At 38.3% G+C, this 17,775-nt stretch overlaps 2 protein-coding genes across 5 annotated transcripts in view; one reads left to right on the forward strand and one right to left on the reverse strand.

Moving 5' to 3' along the window:
• Window positions 1–1,103, reverse strand: part of LOC117421174 (mitochondrial proton/calcium exchanger protein-like) — a 41,300-nt gene extending 40,197 nt beyond the window's left edge. The window contains exon 1 of one of the 4 annotated variants that reach the window (XM_034035218.3): window positions 716–1,103. In XM_034035218.3, coding sequence (XP_033891109.2) covers window positions 716–791 — 76 coding nt within the window. In that variant the 5' untranslated portion in view covers window positions 792–1,103. The remainder of the gene's footprint in view (window positions 1–715) is intronic. The other 3 variants (XM_034035219.3, XM_034035220.3, XM_034035222.3) reach the window with 3 other exon arrangements.
• A 3,120-nt stretch (window positions 1,104–4,223) lies between these two features.
• Window positions 4,224–17,775, forward strand: part of LOC117420860 (histone-lysine N-methyltransferase NSD2-like) — a 34,988-nt gene continuing 21,436 nt past the window's right edge. The window contains exons 1-4 of the mRNA XM_059034447.1: window positions 4,224–4,445; window positions 12,700–13,371; window positions 16,914–17,055; window positions 17,334–17,503. Of these exons, the coding sequence (XP_058890430.1) occupies window positions 12,730–13,371; window positions 16,914–17,055; window positions 17,334–17,503 (954 nt within the window). The 5' untranslated portion in view covers window positions 4,224–4,445; window positions 12,700–12,729. The remainder of the gene's footprint in view (window positions 4,446–12,699; window positions 13,372–16,913; window positions 17,056–17,333; window positions 17,504–17,775) is intronic.

Here is a 17,775-nt window from a genome sequence, read left to right on the forward strand (position 1 = left end):
GAAACAACTGCATACATTGGTTCTTTCTAGAAATCCCATAGACTTCACGTGCTGCTGACTAGGATGTTGGCTGCCCCAACTCAGCCTGTATGAGAAATCCCTAATGGGATAGGAGGAACGTGTTTGTTACTCCATGGTGACAGGACTGTTAATAATGCAGATAACATAACCGTAGCGCGTAGTATGTATATAAAAACGACACCACATAGGAAAAGAACAGAGATTCATCGTTACCTAACCAATGTTTGTAATGCACGGTTCTACAACCTAACAAGTTTAATAATAGCACATTTTGTCCATACGACAATCGTTTAGTCGCAAAAAAAACGTCTTTTCTACCAAACCTTACTTTCATTGCCAAAGACCGATTACGTAACACGTTCAACTTCAATTTTGTAACAAACGCGAATGTACGCTAGCTTGAAGTTGATAAGCTCCTTGTTTAAATGGAAAATTAGTGTTTCTGATCTTAGTTTCGCTACAACCAGACAGCCCACTCGCACTCACCACTTACGTATATAGCTCGATTCCTAAATGAACGAGAGCAGTACAAATACACATTACAAAAATGATTATATTTGTGTTTCTTTATAAATATAATAATATAAAGAGTTACTGGCAGCAGTACTGCTCATATCTATTATTATTATTATTATTATTATTATTATTATTATTATTATTATTATTATTAATAATAAAAACCCCGATGACCTACCTTGCTTAATTTCTTTGCACAACGATCTGGAGGCTTGGAATACAGCAGGTGCCCTCGATCTTAGGATCAACGCCATTTTTATTTCTAAGGTCTAATTTTAAATAAATAAAATACAATTTTAAAAATATATATATATTTACTATTTTTTTTAAGGAGTCACGCTACAGTTTTCCCCCATATCCGTTCTTGATGATACTGGCTGTCCTAATACTACCAGTACTCCCTTCTTTTTACGTCATCCACACAGCAAATCAGCCGACTGGTAAACATTTCACCACTTAACCTTCTCTTGCATTCGCCCGAACATGGGTTCATTAAAGTCAAGGCCCAGCGCTGATCGCTGAGTGGATACATGCGCTAGCAATCGCAAGCAGGGTTGTGTGTGCAGCGGATGTTAGGAAGCTGTTGACATAGGGGCTCCAACGCAGTGTCAACGGCGTGTAACAAAGCAGGACGGCGGCTTGAGCCAACATGGCGAACCCTCACGATGCAGTTTCGTCACTTTCTCTAACACGAGGGCGAGAGAAAAGCTACCTTTACGACAGCTGGCTGCCATGGATTGATTGGCACGTATGGCTATAGTGGTACTGTGTCTAAGGAGTTCAAAGACATTAGTACAGTCTGTCACCAAAGGTGCTTTCTCGTGACCACTCGCTTGTGTTGAAAGAAATAAACTTTTTTTCTGACTGGTTCTACTGTATTCAGTCGTAGTGTCCCTGAAGCCATTGGATCATGGCAGTAATTATTAATTCTGTTAGACCCACACACCCTCCCTCTTTCTTTGTGGTAAGTACAATGTCAAATTAATAATAAATTCAAAAACACAACAGACTGCTTAAATTATACTATGTTACCCTTGACATATACTGTATGAAAGTTGCATCCCCCCTTTGCAAGTCAGTTCCTGTTAGGTTGGGTAAGACAACAGACTGGTAGATGGTGCTTGGTTGGCAGGTGTTTCTGTATGCATCACTACAAAAATGTTTTATGAGGAGCAGGTTCAAACTGGATGACACTATGGGTCTTTGTGGAGATAAAGGAATTAGGTGAGGTAGCTATCATTGAAATGTCCCATTATCCCTCCAGAACCATTGTAAACACCTTGTAGTCGCTTTCAAATCAGGTGACAGTGATATAGCTGTGTGTCTAATTGTTTGTCCAGGCCCAGCATGCCAAACTTGGCTGCAACTTCTCCTTGCTCCCCAGTTGTGTCCTGCTTTACATCTAGACAGAGCTGAGGCACAAGGAGGTCCAGGTCATGATCAGTGCTGGCAATCTCTCTCTCTCTCTCTCTCTCTCTCTCTCTCTCTCTCTCTCTCTCTCTCTCTCTCTCTCTCTCTCTCTCTCTCCATCTAACAGCTGGGATACAATGTGTAGTTTAAAGATTTGATGATAAATTAATGGGGAATTTAAAACCTTGAATAAAAGTAGTCATGACAGGGAGATTCAGTAATAGGCCAGAACTTGTGACCTATCTTGGAAAAAGTTTTAAAACAGGTCTGCTCTCCTTTTTTACCTTTTATCAGCACCAGCAATAGTAGCACTGGCAGTCATTTATATATTTTGTTTGTTCACTAGTGTTTTATATTTCAATTTCGAATATACAGATCTTTCAAAGTCAGTGCTATAGAACTAAATGTTGCTGCTACTTCCTGATACAAAATCACTGCTGTCATTTCCACAGTCATTTTGCAGTTTTGTAGTATGTATTTACCATAGTTTACCATGGTTTACCATTCCCATCTGGGTTTTACCATACTTTACTATGTATTCCTGGACTTTGATATGCTTTTACTATGGTACACTTTTAAAAGGGGTAGCAGCTCAGCTTTACTCTAGTAGTGTAATGGCAATTAGGCCATGTGACCTAAACTCCCTCACAGAAACAGTTTGATTACAGTAGGGTACAGTAAAAAAAAACGAGCCAAACGGTCCTGACCACATGAAAACGGGAACCAGTCATAATGCTGCTAATGCTAATTGGAGGTAAGAAATTGATTTTATGACCATAGTTAGCACTCCTTTACTTTACATGTATTGTGGTCCAAAGGGAAAAGTGACCCCTGCTGATCAACCAACACAATTAACTATAGCACATGGGCCATGTTAGTAAATGATAGCGTCCAACTGCATCTATCAATCTGCATAGAACCAGATCATGAATCTGCTGCACTACATGTAAAACAGCATGTCAACAAAACATCTCAGTGCAACATCTGTGTAACAGTTTTCTGGTTGCTATTTTATATGTATAATTTCTGAAGAGTATGAAGTATTTCTCATTCTAGGATTAATCTTTTTTTTAATGAGGACTTTGTCTTAAAGACAAAGGGCATGATTTTCTACTGTGAACAAATTACCCATGTATTACATTTACTATGAAAATTAAGATGTAATAACATACACATGTGATTTTAAAATGGTGGCATGGCTACTGTAGCAGGCTTTTTGCTGGTGTACAGGCAGACACTGTGTTGAATCATTGCATTGTGAGTTCACTATGAGTTCACATCCCTGGGCCACCATTTGAAAACATACTTTAAAAAGCATCAGCTTCTGAATCTCAATGGTGCACAATGGAAGTGGTGGTGGTGTAGGAGGAGGAAGCGGGTGATTTGCACTCATTTTGGGAGAGTAGTTACATGGTTGATTTAACCCTTTTACAGCCATTTTGTTTAAGGGGTTTTATTGGTCAAGTAATAGTAATAGCACCCGTAATAATAATTTACAGATTAATTGATTTATGGATCTGCTTTAATAAAATAGAATAAAATATTTACTGAAAGAACTTCTGCTGTAATAAATAGGGATACACAACTACAACGACTACTACCACTAATGCATTAAAATATAAAGCCAGGTTTACACTCCTTAGAGAGGTATATTCACAGTAAAGCAGCTTCTAGGCTTCAGCCGCACACAGCAAATGGATGTATATATAGTGCATGTATAAGTATTAATGGTTTCTAATTATATCTTTAGCAAATCTATGAAAACTGCACAAAAGTAGGCCAACTGAGTTTTTGTAGTTGTGTGAATATATACAATTCACTATATCAGGCCTACACATGTTATACAGGAATGGAAAAAAAGATTACCACGCATAGCAGTTTGGTCCATTCCTGGTTTTACTATGAGTTTAATAAGACACAACTGAATAAGACACAACTGTGGCTAATCAAGCTCCTAGTAAAAACTGGAATGGGTTAAACTGCTATGCAAGAGGGGTCTTATTTCCATCCCTTGTTAAATCGGCTAATGTCCCATCGTGACTTATTAAGTAAATGTGATATACTGACTGCATCGTTGGTACATTGGTGGGTGCAGGAGCAATTTATATTTTTACAAATGTTGTGGAAGTCGTGTGTACTGGCATATGTATATGTGCGGAACAGTACAGTGCAAAGGAAAGAAAGTACTGTAAAATAATTCAAGAAAATATAATCTGTATATATATATAACTAAGGAGAGGACAGTAACCTCGCCGCTCCATCTCCTGAAAAATGCCATAACCGAGAGAAACGTCAAGCTGTCACTGAGCGGACGGCGCTCCTTCTCCTTTCTCCCTCTTCAGCTGGGGTGCGCGCCCAGCCTGCAGTTTGCTAGTGACGTCACAGTAAGGAGGATGCCTTTCCTCATTCACACGGCTAAATCGTCTCGCTTATTGCAATTTGAATTCTACTGAATGTTCGATTTAAAAGGAAAAAACAAAACACGATCAAAACGAACGGTAAGCGACGCGCTGTTGATATGTGTTCTTTGCAGCGCCTGGCATGTTTTATTGGGCCTCAGCACATAAAGATATTTTTTGAAAAGGCCGGTTAACTTGGAGACCACGTCTGCCAACCAATCGTGAGTGAGTATTTTTCGCGCTGATTGGGATTAGAGTTCCTGCAAGCATTGATTAGAGTTTGCAATATAACTCACGGCTCGGAAAATGCTGCAAACAGGTTATTATTTCTGATGTTTTCAACTTTTGCAATCACGTTTCATGCAGATGCAACGCTTTGGTGTGTATGGGGTACAGAAGCTTTTAAAAGAGTTTATTATTTAAACCAGAATAAAGGCAAGTGAGATTGCAGTTCACTGAAGTCTGGCTAGCAGTACTAGTCGATTTAGTAGCACTACTGCCTGTATGTAGACGTGCGTTTTCAATCAAATCGCTATAAAAATTAGAAACCGGCAAATGCTTACAAACGGTACCTTGGCATACACTGGAGATGTTGCATTTGTTGCCTGTCGAAACTATTAAGCTTGGTTTTCGTGATCGGTTTAACAGAACGATTTTCAATTTAAAATGCATTCAAGCAGATCGGATTATTTTTGTACTAGGGCCTAAAACACGAGATTTATTATAAAGGAAAAAAAAATGTTTAGGCTAAATAAGGTTTCAGTCGCTGATTAAGCTTTCGCATATTATGGGGTCTCCCCCTCCTTGCTCTATCAAATAAAGTAAAGGCTGTATAATCGTGCATGATTATAACACTGGACTAGTAAACTGCTGTGTGTTGAATCTGTTGTTTTGTATGATGTCTTGGCGAGAGAAGGGGAAAAAAAATCTGCTTCATATATTAACATTAAATTGGCGCATACACAGGGAATTCAGTTTGGGGATGTGTGATATCTAACTGTTTAGTTGACTATAAACTACAACTAATTTGCAAATGCACTTCGTTCTATGCAGAAATATATATTTTTTATTATCACTTTTTGTAATATTTGTTGTTGGCCGGTTTGGAGAGAAATATGTTAAATACAACGCACCAAACTTCATATCTGGTGTTTATTGGAATATTGTCGCTTTTGGTTGAAAGTAAACTTATTTTTCTTTTCGAAACCTCTTTTTTTTTTTTAAAAAAACCTATGCAAAGCGAATAATACATTTGAATGCATTGTCACTCAAAGATCGGGACATTGCTTTGGAGAGTTAACAATGACACTTCACATTTAACATTGAAGTTGCTAAATGCATTTTGGAGAAATAATTGTTAACACTAAAATACACTTTTACGTTGCGACGAGGATGTTAAAATCAAATGGCATTATTGGAGGATACGTACTTTGCTGTGTATTGTGAATAGGGAAGCCATTTTTGAGACGCAACCAACGTATGTTGTACTAAGTTGTGAACAGCAGTGTAGAAGTGGTGAGGATACGATTAGTCTGTGTGCTGTCTCTTTGTACAGTAAAACAAATGTATTACAAAGTCAAACATGGCCTCAGTGAAATAACAGTACAACAAAAATAACGTTTAGTCTGCAATTAAAGGAAATTCCATAGTCGAGGCATGCTGGTTAACTGGGAATAGTTTGTTGTGGTATTATTAACCAGGTTTGTATATGTACGAATTTATGTATTTGCATTTTTGCAAAATACTTTTGATTGAGGTTTAGGCCCGTATACATTTCATTATATGTGTGTATATATATATATATATATATATATATATATATATATATATATATATATATATATATATATATATAATTTTCCTGCTGTTTTTAGGAAATTGTGTATAAGTTGTGAAAGAGGAACAAACTATAAGAACAAGCTATAAAGTGTTTTAACACATTACAAATATAAAGGCAAAATAAAATACTATGCATGTTTATTTTACCATTCTCACGCCATTTAGGGCTTGGCAGAATATTTGTCTAATCCTCATTTTAAAATGGCAATTATAAGATTAACATATGTGGGAGGTCAAATACACGCTGGATCGGGACACTGTCTTGCAATGGATGGAGGTGGCTTTTTATATTAATAAAAATGTATTTTAAATTCTATTTAGAGAAGAAAAACATGTGGTATGTTTCATCCAGATATCTATTGAACAAATGATAACTAAGGTTTTAATGCACTGTACGTAGTTTATTTATGTATGTATGTAATACAACACAGTAGTTAATGGTCATGTTGCTTTGATACAGATCCGATTTTCCCAACTGCATAGTCTAACTACAAACAGCCTTACACCGCGCAATAAAGTGAATACTTGGAATACAAACTACAACGGCACTTGTAGGATAGAACAAAAAAAAAACTTGCACTAGGTCAGGATGACTCTGTTCATCCTTCCTGAAATTACCTTTTTTTGTGTGTGCCTGTGATAGGTTTGTAACGGGTGTATTTAGACATTAACCTGTTTCCCATTCACTCATTTCAGACAGTACTGCTTTTAGTGATCTAAGGCTAGTCAAAAGTGATGAACGTTTCCACCACCGGTTTCTCTATTCGTTTTGCTAATTATTTTTTTTTATGATTTTATAAAATAGGACTTGTTCATGGCCAGAAGTCTTAACTCGCACAGTACACATTTAGATCAGTTGGTAGAAGCTGCTGTTTGTAATTGTGGGTTGGGCTCTCCCTGTGGCTTGAGGCCTGTTATTTGCTGCCCTGCTGTGAGTCCTCGAAAGTACATAGTACTACTCCAAGTACAGTGCTTATCATCTACTGTAGCAACAGGAATACCAGTATATTGAAATTGGTTGTGCCTCTCTCTGCGTCTGTTTGTTTTAGATCACCCCCTTTATTTAAAATCAACAGAAAACTGTATTCATTCCTTGTGGACAAAAACAAACTGGGTGTTTTTCTGAAGTATAACATGGATTTTGACCAACACATTCTTCTGATTTCTTTCATTTAAATCTTTGACTTATCCAGTACATATATTTTGGTACAATCAATAACTTGTAAAATAAATAAGAGGTTGGAAATGCAGAATGCCTTTTGTAGACCTTGGCTCTGAAATCAGACTTAAGCAGTGTCCTTGAAACAAGTGATATAGCTCGTATGTAAATATTTTAAACATATTTCTCAGAAAATGCCCCCAAAGGTGCCCGTTGTGATGATGGTGGACACATTGAAATGCAAATAGATTATATTTCACTGGGGGCCCCATATGTGAATGTTTAAGCCTTTTTTAATGGGTTGGTTTGATGTAACCCCGGCCTACCGATCATCTTTACAGTCCCAAGTGTTTTGTTGTATCGTATTTTTACTACATACCCAAAAACAGAAGCAGAAAATATGACGTACCTGAAAACGTTTAATAAACTAACCAACAATTTACTCTTCATAATTGGCAAAGAAAAATATTCAGTTTTAGGCTGCAGTTCATAAGACTGGCCAGAACTGCTTTAGGGAGGCCATTTTATAAATACTCTGGTAGGCAGACATTCATCTTGTGCTTTTGGTCTCCATTTAGGGATTTTAACAGCTGGTAACTGATCTAGCTGAGATAAATAGTAAAACTTTTTCCAATGTACTGTTTTCATTGTGAGGGCCTCTGAACAAATTCAGCTGTCTCAGGCCAGAGCTTTGGCAGTCTTAATTAAGCCATGTCTGAGAAATACTTCTGAGCTTTTACACACTTAGCCTAGTGGTTGCAGCTGAGCATTGGAATCTTGCATTTAGCTTCTGAATTGATTTTCCCACTTGTTCAACTTGCAATTAAGGAAGAAAAATAATTCTTAGACAGGCATAATGCAGTGCGCCTATATAATGGGGAGTGTAAGAACAATACCATTGTTATCTGTGTGTGTACATTTGATGCAGCCATGTGGGTTTTTTTTTTAATTTTATTTTCTTCCTACACTTATCAGTTCAATTTTTGCAGAGTGCTATTTTAAAGAGTTTTTATTATTTTTAAAGGATTTTCATTGGATCCCGTGAAATGAGATGTGTCAATGTAGCTTTAGTTTTTTGGTTTTTTTTCTAGGCACATGTTCAATAAATAGAGCTGAAAGCCACATTACAATTTCTCCAGCTCCCAATAGTAATTTATTTTTGTTTTGCGACATTACCTTTAAGAATAAAGTAAAGCTTTTTTTTTTTTTTTTTTAAGCTAAGTTAGGTTGACAGATGTTTTGACACTGTAATGCACTAGCCAAAAAGTTTCGTTACTTGGGTTAATTTGACCAACCTGTTCACTGTCGGGAGTCGGGATAAGCCACATATGTGTTATGATATGCTCTACCCAGCGGTTCTTTATCCTGGCAGGGTATACATTTCACACAGACCCCTTGCCTTATATAAAGTTACATTAGGTAGGAAGAGACTTGCTCGTCGTGGTTTGTGAAACCAGTTGTATAACATTTGAATTTGTAATCTGTGATTGGGTGTTTTTGAGTTTATGGATGAGTACCTTTATTAAGGCCGCTACACACCAGACGCGATGCAACTTATGTCTCCTATAGACTATCCTAAATAATATAGATTAGGGATGGGCCAGTGTAGTTGAATACATGAAAATAATGAAATAACATATTACATATTCAAGTACACGAAAAAAAAGCCTTATAAACTGCTAGTAAAAGCAAACGCGTCTTTTTTTTAATGCTGATGCTTGACAAGTGTTAAGTCACTCTTAAACCCGAAGTTAGGCGTAGTTATTTGCATATTAAATGTAAGGACCCTAATTAATTATGCAATGCTTGTAACGGCAACATTCTGCAGTTGTATTTTGTTTAAAATTGTTGCCAATTTTGTTGCCTTGGCGAATGTTTTGCTTGAGTTCCCCTGTAATAACCGCACACGACAGCTATTGCACTGTTGCTAGGCAGTGAAACAATTTCCAGGAGCACGACACCTGCGAACATTATTTTGTAAACTGAAATAAGTTAATGTATATAGCAAGTGTTGAAAGAAGGAGGCCAAACTTGGGTAACATTGAAATTATAAAGCTAATTTAGCTTTATGATGAATATAAAGTAGTGCTGGGACAAATATCCGAATATTCTAACAAATGTGTTTTTACATTTACATTTTACACACAGAATCAACACAGCAGCTGTTAAGTCTCTATTTAAAAGTTTTACAACAAAAAGTAAACAAACCAGATTGTGTGCGCGCACACATAATGATATCTATGGAATGCCACCTGGGTCAAAAACGCGTTGTGCTGCTTTAGAGCGAGCCATTCTCTCATGGGACAGAAAAAAGGCATTTTGAAATGCCTCATTAAACAGTACCCAACTTCCTGAAAATTTTGTGTAGTGATTTTATATATATATATATATATATATATATATATATATATATATATAAATAAATTATTTTGTTGTGACTTTATGTGGAATGTAATAAACGAGAACCAAAATGGTGAGTTTTTTTTCTCAATCACTTTACAACGCCATTTCCACGTTCGTTTTATTTGAAGTGTTTAAAGTTAAATTTCAGTTTGCTTGTTCAGCTACAAAAAGGCAACGTAAACTTTGTGTTATTGCTGTACTTTATGAAAACGTGTCAATGGCCTCTTTACTGTGAAGAAATGGCAAGTAATGAAACAAATAAAATGTGTTGTCAACTTTCTGTACAATTTTTATTTTGGGAATAAACAAAGCAACGTTTAACTTGAACTGTTATTTGGCATCCTTTGTTTTGTAGTTAATTCACTGGGGTAAAGTAAGGCTACACAACTTATTCTTTACTCCTGGGATATTTTTCTATTTTAACGTGTTACTTATTGTAAGGTGTTGCTGTAAAATAAAGGCACAGGGGCCACAAACACGCCCCCTGTCCTGCTGCTATGCTGTCTCTGCCTGCGTTCAGAGCAATATAATGGCTGTTATTACTTCTTGAAAAATGAACGAATATTTAAACTACGAGTGAATAGCCGAACATGAAAATCCTATGTTCATCCCAGCACTAATATAAAGACTACTAAATGCTAAGCAGAACGCAATGACTGAAATGAAAAGGCAAGATACTTGGAAAGGAATTATTTTAAACTCTGGACTGCAGTTTAATGTAAAACATCTAATGTTGACTCTCTGTGAATGGATAGCAAGGTCAACATTTGCACCTTCCATTAAAAGTACAACCATTGGGTCCCCGAGTGGTTCATCCAGTTAAAGCGCTGCCACTGGGAGCGCAGGATGAGTCATGCACCTTGGACAGCACTAGTTTGTGTCCGGGCTGTGCAAAGAGGCAGAACTTTGCTGGGTACCCCGAGGGGGGCGTCACATTGGCTCTGACGCTCCCAGGGTGGGGGATGGGAAACCGGCAGGGACTCGTTCTCCTCATCGCGCAACAGCGAACCCTACTAGCCAGACACCGAGCACATTCAGAGTGGATAAGAGGCAGGGCTGGTCTCTGTTCTCCGGGATCGGTAGCCCACCTACCTCTGCGCTGTATTGCTTGCCATAAAAGTGGTTCTTGCTTTAGGCTTGTGAGATCGGAGGACGCTCACACGCCCTCAGAACATCTGTGCTGTGTGGAGGCTAGCTGCAGTGAGGAGAAAAAACTTAATTGGACATTATAAATTTGGGGGAGGATAAATAAAAATAATACTTAGTATAACATTTAAAAAAGTGAAAGTACAACCAGGTATATTCCTTATATATACGTTATTGAAGAAACAAAGTAACTTGACTTGGATTAATCTGATATCGGTACTTAATCATATGGCTAGTAATGTTAAACTATTGTAATGCTGGAATGTATTTTCTATTATTTTGGCCAGGTTACAATATTTGCACTATTCAGATTCTTATTAATGTTATTTGTTAGAATTAAACAGATGTAGACTATCTAGGTTGCTATGTGATAAGTGTTATTTTATTCTGAATACAGCAAAAATGATTTTTTGTACTGTGCATCATTAGTCAGTGGCTGAGGTGGGATTTGAACCGAGGACCTCCTGGTTACAAGCCCTTTTCTTTAACCACTGGACCAGACGGCCTCCTAACTTTAATTGCAAGTGATACGTGCTGTGACGTTCATGCTCTACTGCGTCTCGGTACAACTTTCATTGAGCTCTGCATTTTAATTCAGTAAACAAAAGGAAAATCCTGTGCCTAAGGAAAGCTAGTATTGAACAAAGAAATGTCGTCTTGGACATTGTTTGTACACTTTGTGAACCTGGCTGGCTCCTGGCTTGCACTATTATGCTGTCTGCTTGTAGTACACATACATACGGGATATTTGCCTTATTCTTTGGAGCGTAAGAGCAGGGATTAGAGTTCAGGTAATCGAATACCTGAAAATGTTGGACCCCCATGTAATCAATGTAATCTGTCAGTTTTCTAATCTGTCGCGTCAGGAGTGTATGGTCATGTCGCTGCGATAGTATCTTGTCGCCCAATGAAAAATCACATCGCATCTGGTGTGTAGCGGCCTTTAACACAATTTTTTTGTGAATCATTTAATCTTCCTTAATCCACTTTAATGCTTTTACATCATCTTTTTGAAAAAAATAATGTTTGATAAGAACAGGACATTTATGTAAAATGTAGGTGCAAGCACTGTACTATTAAGATAAGATAACATGAAGAGTTAAGTTGTAAAAATAGGCTTACTGTCATGCTGGTGATGGTTGACTTTAAATATAACAAGTCTTTTTTTTGTTATTCCATGATATTAAGTAGAATCATCATTTGAACTTTGTAACACTATTAGGTTCCTACAGTAGGTGGTACAGGCTCATTCCACGTTGTGGGTTATAGCAACATTTAGTACTCTGGAAATCACTCAAGTTTTTCAAATTTTGTATCAAAAAAATGTTCCTCTAAGAAGCTTTTGGCTATATAACTTAAATATATGTTGCACCAAGTTTTCAGCCTACGTTACAACGCAGGAGGGTGTGCTTCAAACTGTAACATCCGTTTGCGTGGAATGGGTCTACACAGTGGAAATGTAACTTTCTGGGACCCTGAGAAATACTGTTTTCAAATATAAAAGGTAACATGAAATCCAAATCAACATTCTACTCCAGTCAACAATACAGTCTCAGTCTCTGAGTTAGCTGTGTAAGTAAATAAGATCAAGGGCCTACATTGTAACCAGTAACATCGTAGTTCACAGTAATTCAGTCCATGGCTGTAGCTTGCAACAGGCCTGCCCACTTGATAATGGAATGAACCACAGTCTAATTTTTAAATGTTATTGAACACCACAAGAACAAGAGGGGCACTGGAAAAAAGTTATTCTTCTTTTTTCAAGTTGAGATTAACTTTTCATCTTTCAATTTGTCTTTTCTGCAGTTTGATTGTGATTGGAAACAACTGGACTGAATGGATCTGAATGTCAAAGGCAGCTCTCTTCCGTCAATGCCGGAACATCTAACTCCTGCCAGCATGAAACCAGTCCCAGAGGCCCTGGGCAGCAGAAAGAACCAGACAGCCGCGGAGATGAGTGCTGATAAAGCGATCCTCATGGACAAAGCTGCTGCTCAGTTGGCCGCCACCTTGCAAGAAGGCGTCCTGCACAAAATCAATGGGCACGACCCTCTGACCGAGACCCTGAAAGACTTGACCTCCCGAGTGCTGAATGGGGAGCAGGACAAGGTGGCCAAGCTGTGTGTGGAACCACTGGTCTTAAAGGGAACCGAGTCGCCCCCACAGCACACCAGCCCCCAGAAAAAGAGCGAATCGCCTGAGATAAAGCTGAAGATTACTAAAACAGTCTCCAACGGGAAGCCACGATTCGAGTCCTGCTTCTGTGAGGATGAGGATGGTGTGACCGTCAATGCCACCGCAGTGGAGAAAAGGAAGGGTGGAAAAAACAAAGGGAGAGTGAAGCGGAAGAGGAACCTCAAGTTTGACCAGCAGCTGGATCCAGAGAGCTCCTCTCCTGTGGTGCCACCACCACCACCACCACCAGTGAAGACATCACCACCACCATCACCATCGGGTAACCCAGAAGAGATTCAAAAGGTTGGATATTGTCTTGTGTTTTATCTTCTCCTTTCACTGGTTCAGTTCATTAGGTTAAAAGAACCGCTAAGTGTTCTGGGCTGCTCAGGAGTGCCTTACAGCTTCTAGTTTGCCTTAATGGATGTAGATGTGCGGGTGTTGGTACATCAGTTAAGTGAATCGCGTTGCTGGGCTTTTCATAGGCAAACTTGCTTTTTAATGACTTTAAGGGACAAGTGATTTTGATACATAGCTGGTCTTTGACAAAGGTTTGATTTACATAACACATTTCTTTGCTTTTAAGGAAACCATTTATGGTGGGGTTGGCGTGAAAGACGCACTGAATAGTTACCAGAAAACACTCAAAAAAAATTATAATGCAGAAAGTAACGTACAGAAAAGCCCTTCTCGCTCGCCCAACCCCCTTGTTATCCAGTACTGATGCATGCAAATGTTTTTTTGTTTTCATGATAAAGGTCTTTCAATACAAAACAGTTCCTACTTACAATTGGTGTAGAAAACATGTGCTCTGGTTTTCATTAGACCATTTTCCCTCCTGGGTCGTGGAGAAATGTTCAGGAAGCTTGATTATCTCCACATTCTGGTGGCTATTAATCACAGCTCGCTATATATAACATATCTAAAACCACAAGATGAGTGATGTCAGATGAAGGCTGGACTGCTTCTAATAAGTTTTAACAGCACAGTTGAAAGCCGAGAAGCCTGAGGGGGATTTATAGGGTCTGATCTTGGATAATTTCAGTTTATTGGATTTGACTATAGATGTTTGTAGTTTGTTCTGCCAGTAGATGACCACATATCTGACAGTCTGGGGGTGGCAGGAATGCTGTAGTCCAAGGGGGCGCACCCGGTGTTTAAACAGATCAATTAATTTGCACATAGTTAAGTGTGTACATTCAAAGTGTTCTCGTCTTGGACCTCCCATTAACTCCAATGAGCCACTCGCACATCCTGCTTACCTACAGAAATTATAGTACAAAAGCCATTTACATTTTGATCTGGGGCTATATGTAGTGTTTTATCTGTACATACATATTTATGTATGTCACACTTTTTTAACATGTACTATAAAAATAGTTTTCATGTGATTTTAATGTGGAAGAACTGTAATACCATAAAGCTTAGCTGTCAATCAGAAAACTCCACAATAGTAACTGACTTTGTCATGGCCATTGCCAAGCCAGCCACTCACAGAACTGCCCCATTGAATCATGTATTTTTATCCCACGGGAATATAGTGGAGGCAGTCACACTTCACACACATCTTTGCAAATGATTTGGAGAAATGCTTGTCCAGTTGTCATGAAGAAGTTATTGAGAATAGTGGATTTAAGGGGTGTTTGTATGTCTGTTCATTCATCTGTCTGTATGCACACTTGCATTTTTGCACTAATCTGGAAAATCCAAAATTACTATTCAATTTTAACCTGTCTACGTGAGATGGCCATTGTCGTCTTTCCTTGCAAATGAGTACCAGGTCGCCCATAAAATCCAGGCTAATGTTTCTCTATGTTCTGAAAGGGCACTTTTATTTATTTATTTTTATTTATTTATTTTTACAATTAATGCTATTTGGTTATTTTTGTTTGTGTTATTTACTGATATGTATGTGAGTTTAATTTAGGAAAGCCAATAATATTTCCTTAATTAAAAAAAAAAAAAAAATGGCAATAACTGTCACAGAATACCATGTGACATTCCAATAATTATTTTTTTCCCCTCCCCCAAACTAGGGTTTTAAATAATCAATTAACGCTGAGTTCTATTATTATTATTATTATTATTTATTTCTTAGCTGACGCCCTTATCCAGGGCGACTTACAATTGTTACAAGATATCACATTATTTTTACATACAATTACCCATTGATACAGTTGGGTTTTTACTGGAGCAATCTAGGTAAAGTACCTTGCTCAAGGGTACAGCAGCAGTGTCCCCACCGGGATTTGAACCCACGACCCTCCGGTCCAGAGCCCAGAGCCCTAACCACTACTCCACACTGCTGCCCTTTTTTGGCATAAATAAAATAAGTGTAGGTATTACTCCATCCTCCACTTAAAAATGAATGGGATTCCTGAGTCCACTACAGTACTTTCTACTTATAAAAATAGTTTTATTTTCTGCCACACCACCACCTTCAAATTCATCTCATCTCAAAAAGAATTAAACACTACACTAATAGTTTGTCACCAGATTTACCTTGGAAAACAGTACAGTAATTGGGGAAGTACTGTCGAATAATATGCAATCCAGAGGTTAAATGGACACAACTATTCCTAAAGAGAAAACCTGGTAGATTTAGGTCCCTGCTGCCGTTGCCCACCTCGGGTCTGCTCTAATTTTCTCCATCCTGCATTGAGGAAACCACCAATCTTATCACTGCCGAGTTATGTAAAACCACAGCACACACCCTTCAACCACTGCCAGCGGCTTATACGGTTATTCAGTGAAATATGTTCCTCCTTGTGTGCACTTGACACGTGTGCCAAAATGAATAGGTTAAGCTTGTGCAAGTGGTAATGAGGCAGTATTAATGCAACATCATTTGGAAAAGTGCTTTTCACCCGAAGTCCTCCTGACACATTGGATGTCCATTCTTGGGAGCTTGGTTGAGACCTGGACCCAGGTCTCCAGAAGTAAAAGGCATCGTGATGACAAGCTAGTGACTGGCTTTTTCCAGAATTTCCACATCCAGTTCCCAGGCAGGATAGGCAATGTGTCATGAGTGGGCTGCCTAATAACCCCCATCATACTGTTTGAAAGAACTAAATGAGTAACATGAAGAAAGTTTATTTTTCCTTCAAACTAAATACTGTGTAAGAGTTACAAGTGCTTACATTAATTGGTTACATATATTTCCTTGGAACGGTTTGTGGTGTCTGGTGTTGGTGATCTAGCTTTTTATTGCACCTTGAGAATGTAGTTTGTGTTTATAGTGAAGGAGCTTTTCCACCAGTGGTATAGCTAAGCTGTGTGTGCTGATGCACCAGGGAGGCAAAATAAGCTGATCCCTGGAGCCAGCATTACACTTCAGCCATTAACACCAGACAGAAGGATATCTACATCATCATATGGAAGGAAACGTAAATGGAGGGAGACACATATGGATCACATTAGTTTACTGTAAAGCTACGTCTTAGTTGGTGCTTATCTTGGCGAGAGCCGAGTTCAAATCAGCATGAAGTTTTAACATCTACTCTCGTGTAATGGAAATCATGTAGTGTCTTGGTGAAATGTAGATGATTTGTGCACCAAACCCACAAGGATATACAGTGTTTACCCCCTGCTGGCCCTGTACAGACAGGTTTGGAAGAATATATGTTGACATATAAAACAGCCACAAACTTTAACAGTATGCAAATATTTCTATGAAAATCACAAGGTACTGATAGAAGGAAGTCTCTGTCTTTGTATGTCCAAGTTATTTTTACATTACCACGGTGGATGTAGATCATTGATGGTGGGAGATGCATGTTACTGACCATACCTGTTTCATTCGTGCACAGAAATGAGTTTACTAACTTGAAATTCTTGTTTGGCAGGGGTCCCATAAAGACAAAGAGGCGGACCTCCCGTTGAAGTTCAATGTGGGAGACGTGGTCTGGACCAAGGTGTCTGGGTACCCCTGGTGGCCTTGCATGGTTGCAACGGATCCAAATCTGAACCATCACGTTAAACTGAAAGGTACCTACAGTTCGCTCAAGTCTGCACAGATTTGTACATGTATAAAAACCAGCTGTTTAGTTTGATCAGTCCATTTTGTATAACTAGTTTTTTCCATGAAATTGGTCTCCTGGATGGAGGTCTGCATGCATTGGGTTAGGACCTTATGCCAAGTATGTGGAACCTATGTTGAACAGCTGTAGAATGGTGAAATACTGAAAGCAGTTTCAAAATATGCAGATCAATAAGAGGTGTTTTGGAACAGATGTGTGAAATTGGTTTTTTTTATTTCTTTGCAGGACAGAACAGCAGGACGTTAGTGCAATATCACGTGCAGTTCTTGGGAAATGCTCCCGAAAGGGCATACATATACGAGAAGAGCATCTTCCCCTTTGAGGGGCAGGAGCAGTACGAGGGCCTGTGCCAGGAGAGTGCCAAGCAAGCTACGTCCAGGAGCGAGAAAAAAAAGGTTTGTCAAATGTGGTTACTATTGCTATCAAAATATTTAATGGAGAAAATAGGTTTTAATTGGGTTCTTTGGGCATAATACAATTGCTGAAATCAGAGTGTCTGTAAGATTGTACGTCCTACATCAAACCATTTATTAAACCATCTTTGATTTTAGGTTACCCCAATTTATAGTTTTATTTATTTTCTTCATCAGATTACATTTGTGTTGGCTAAGTTCTGTGTTTTCCAGAAATCAAGGCAGATCAATCAAAGAAGCACAAATTTAAAATT

This window comes from Acipenser ruthenus, chromosome 1 (assembly GCF_902713425.1).
Source record: "Acipenser ruthenus chromosome 1, fAciRut3.2 maternal haplotype, whole genome shotgun sequence".
NCBI lineage: Eukaryota > Metazoa > Chordata > Actinopteri > Acipenseriformes > Acipenseridae > Acipenser > Acipenser ruthenus.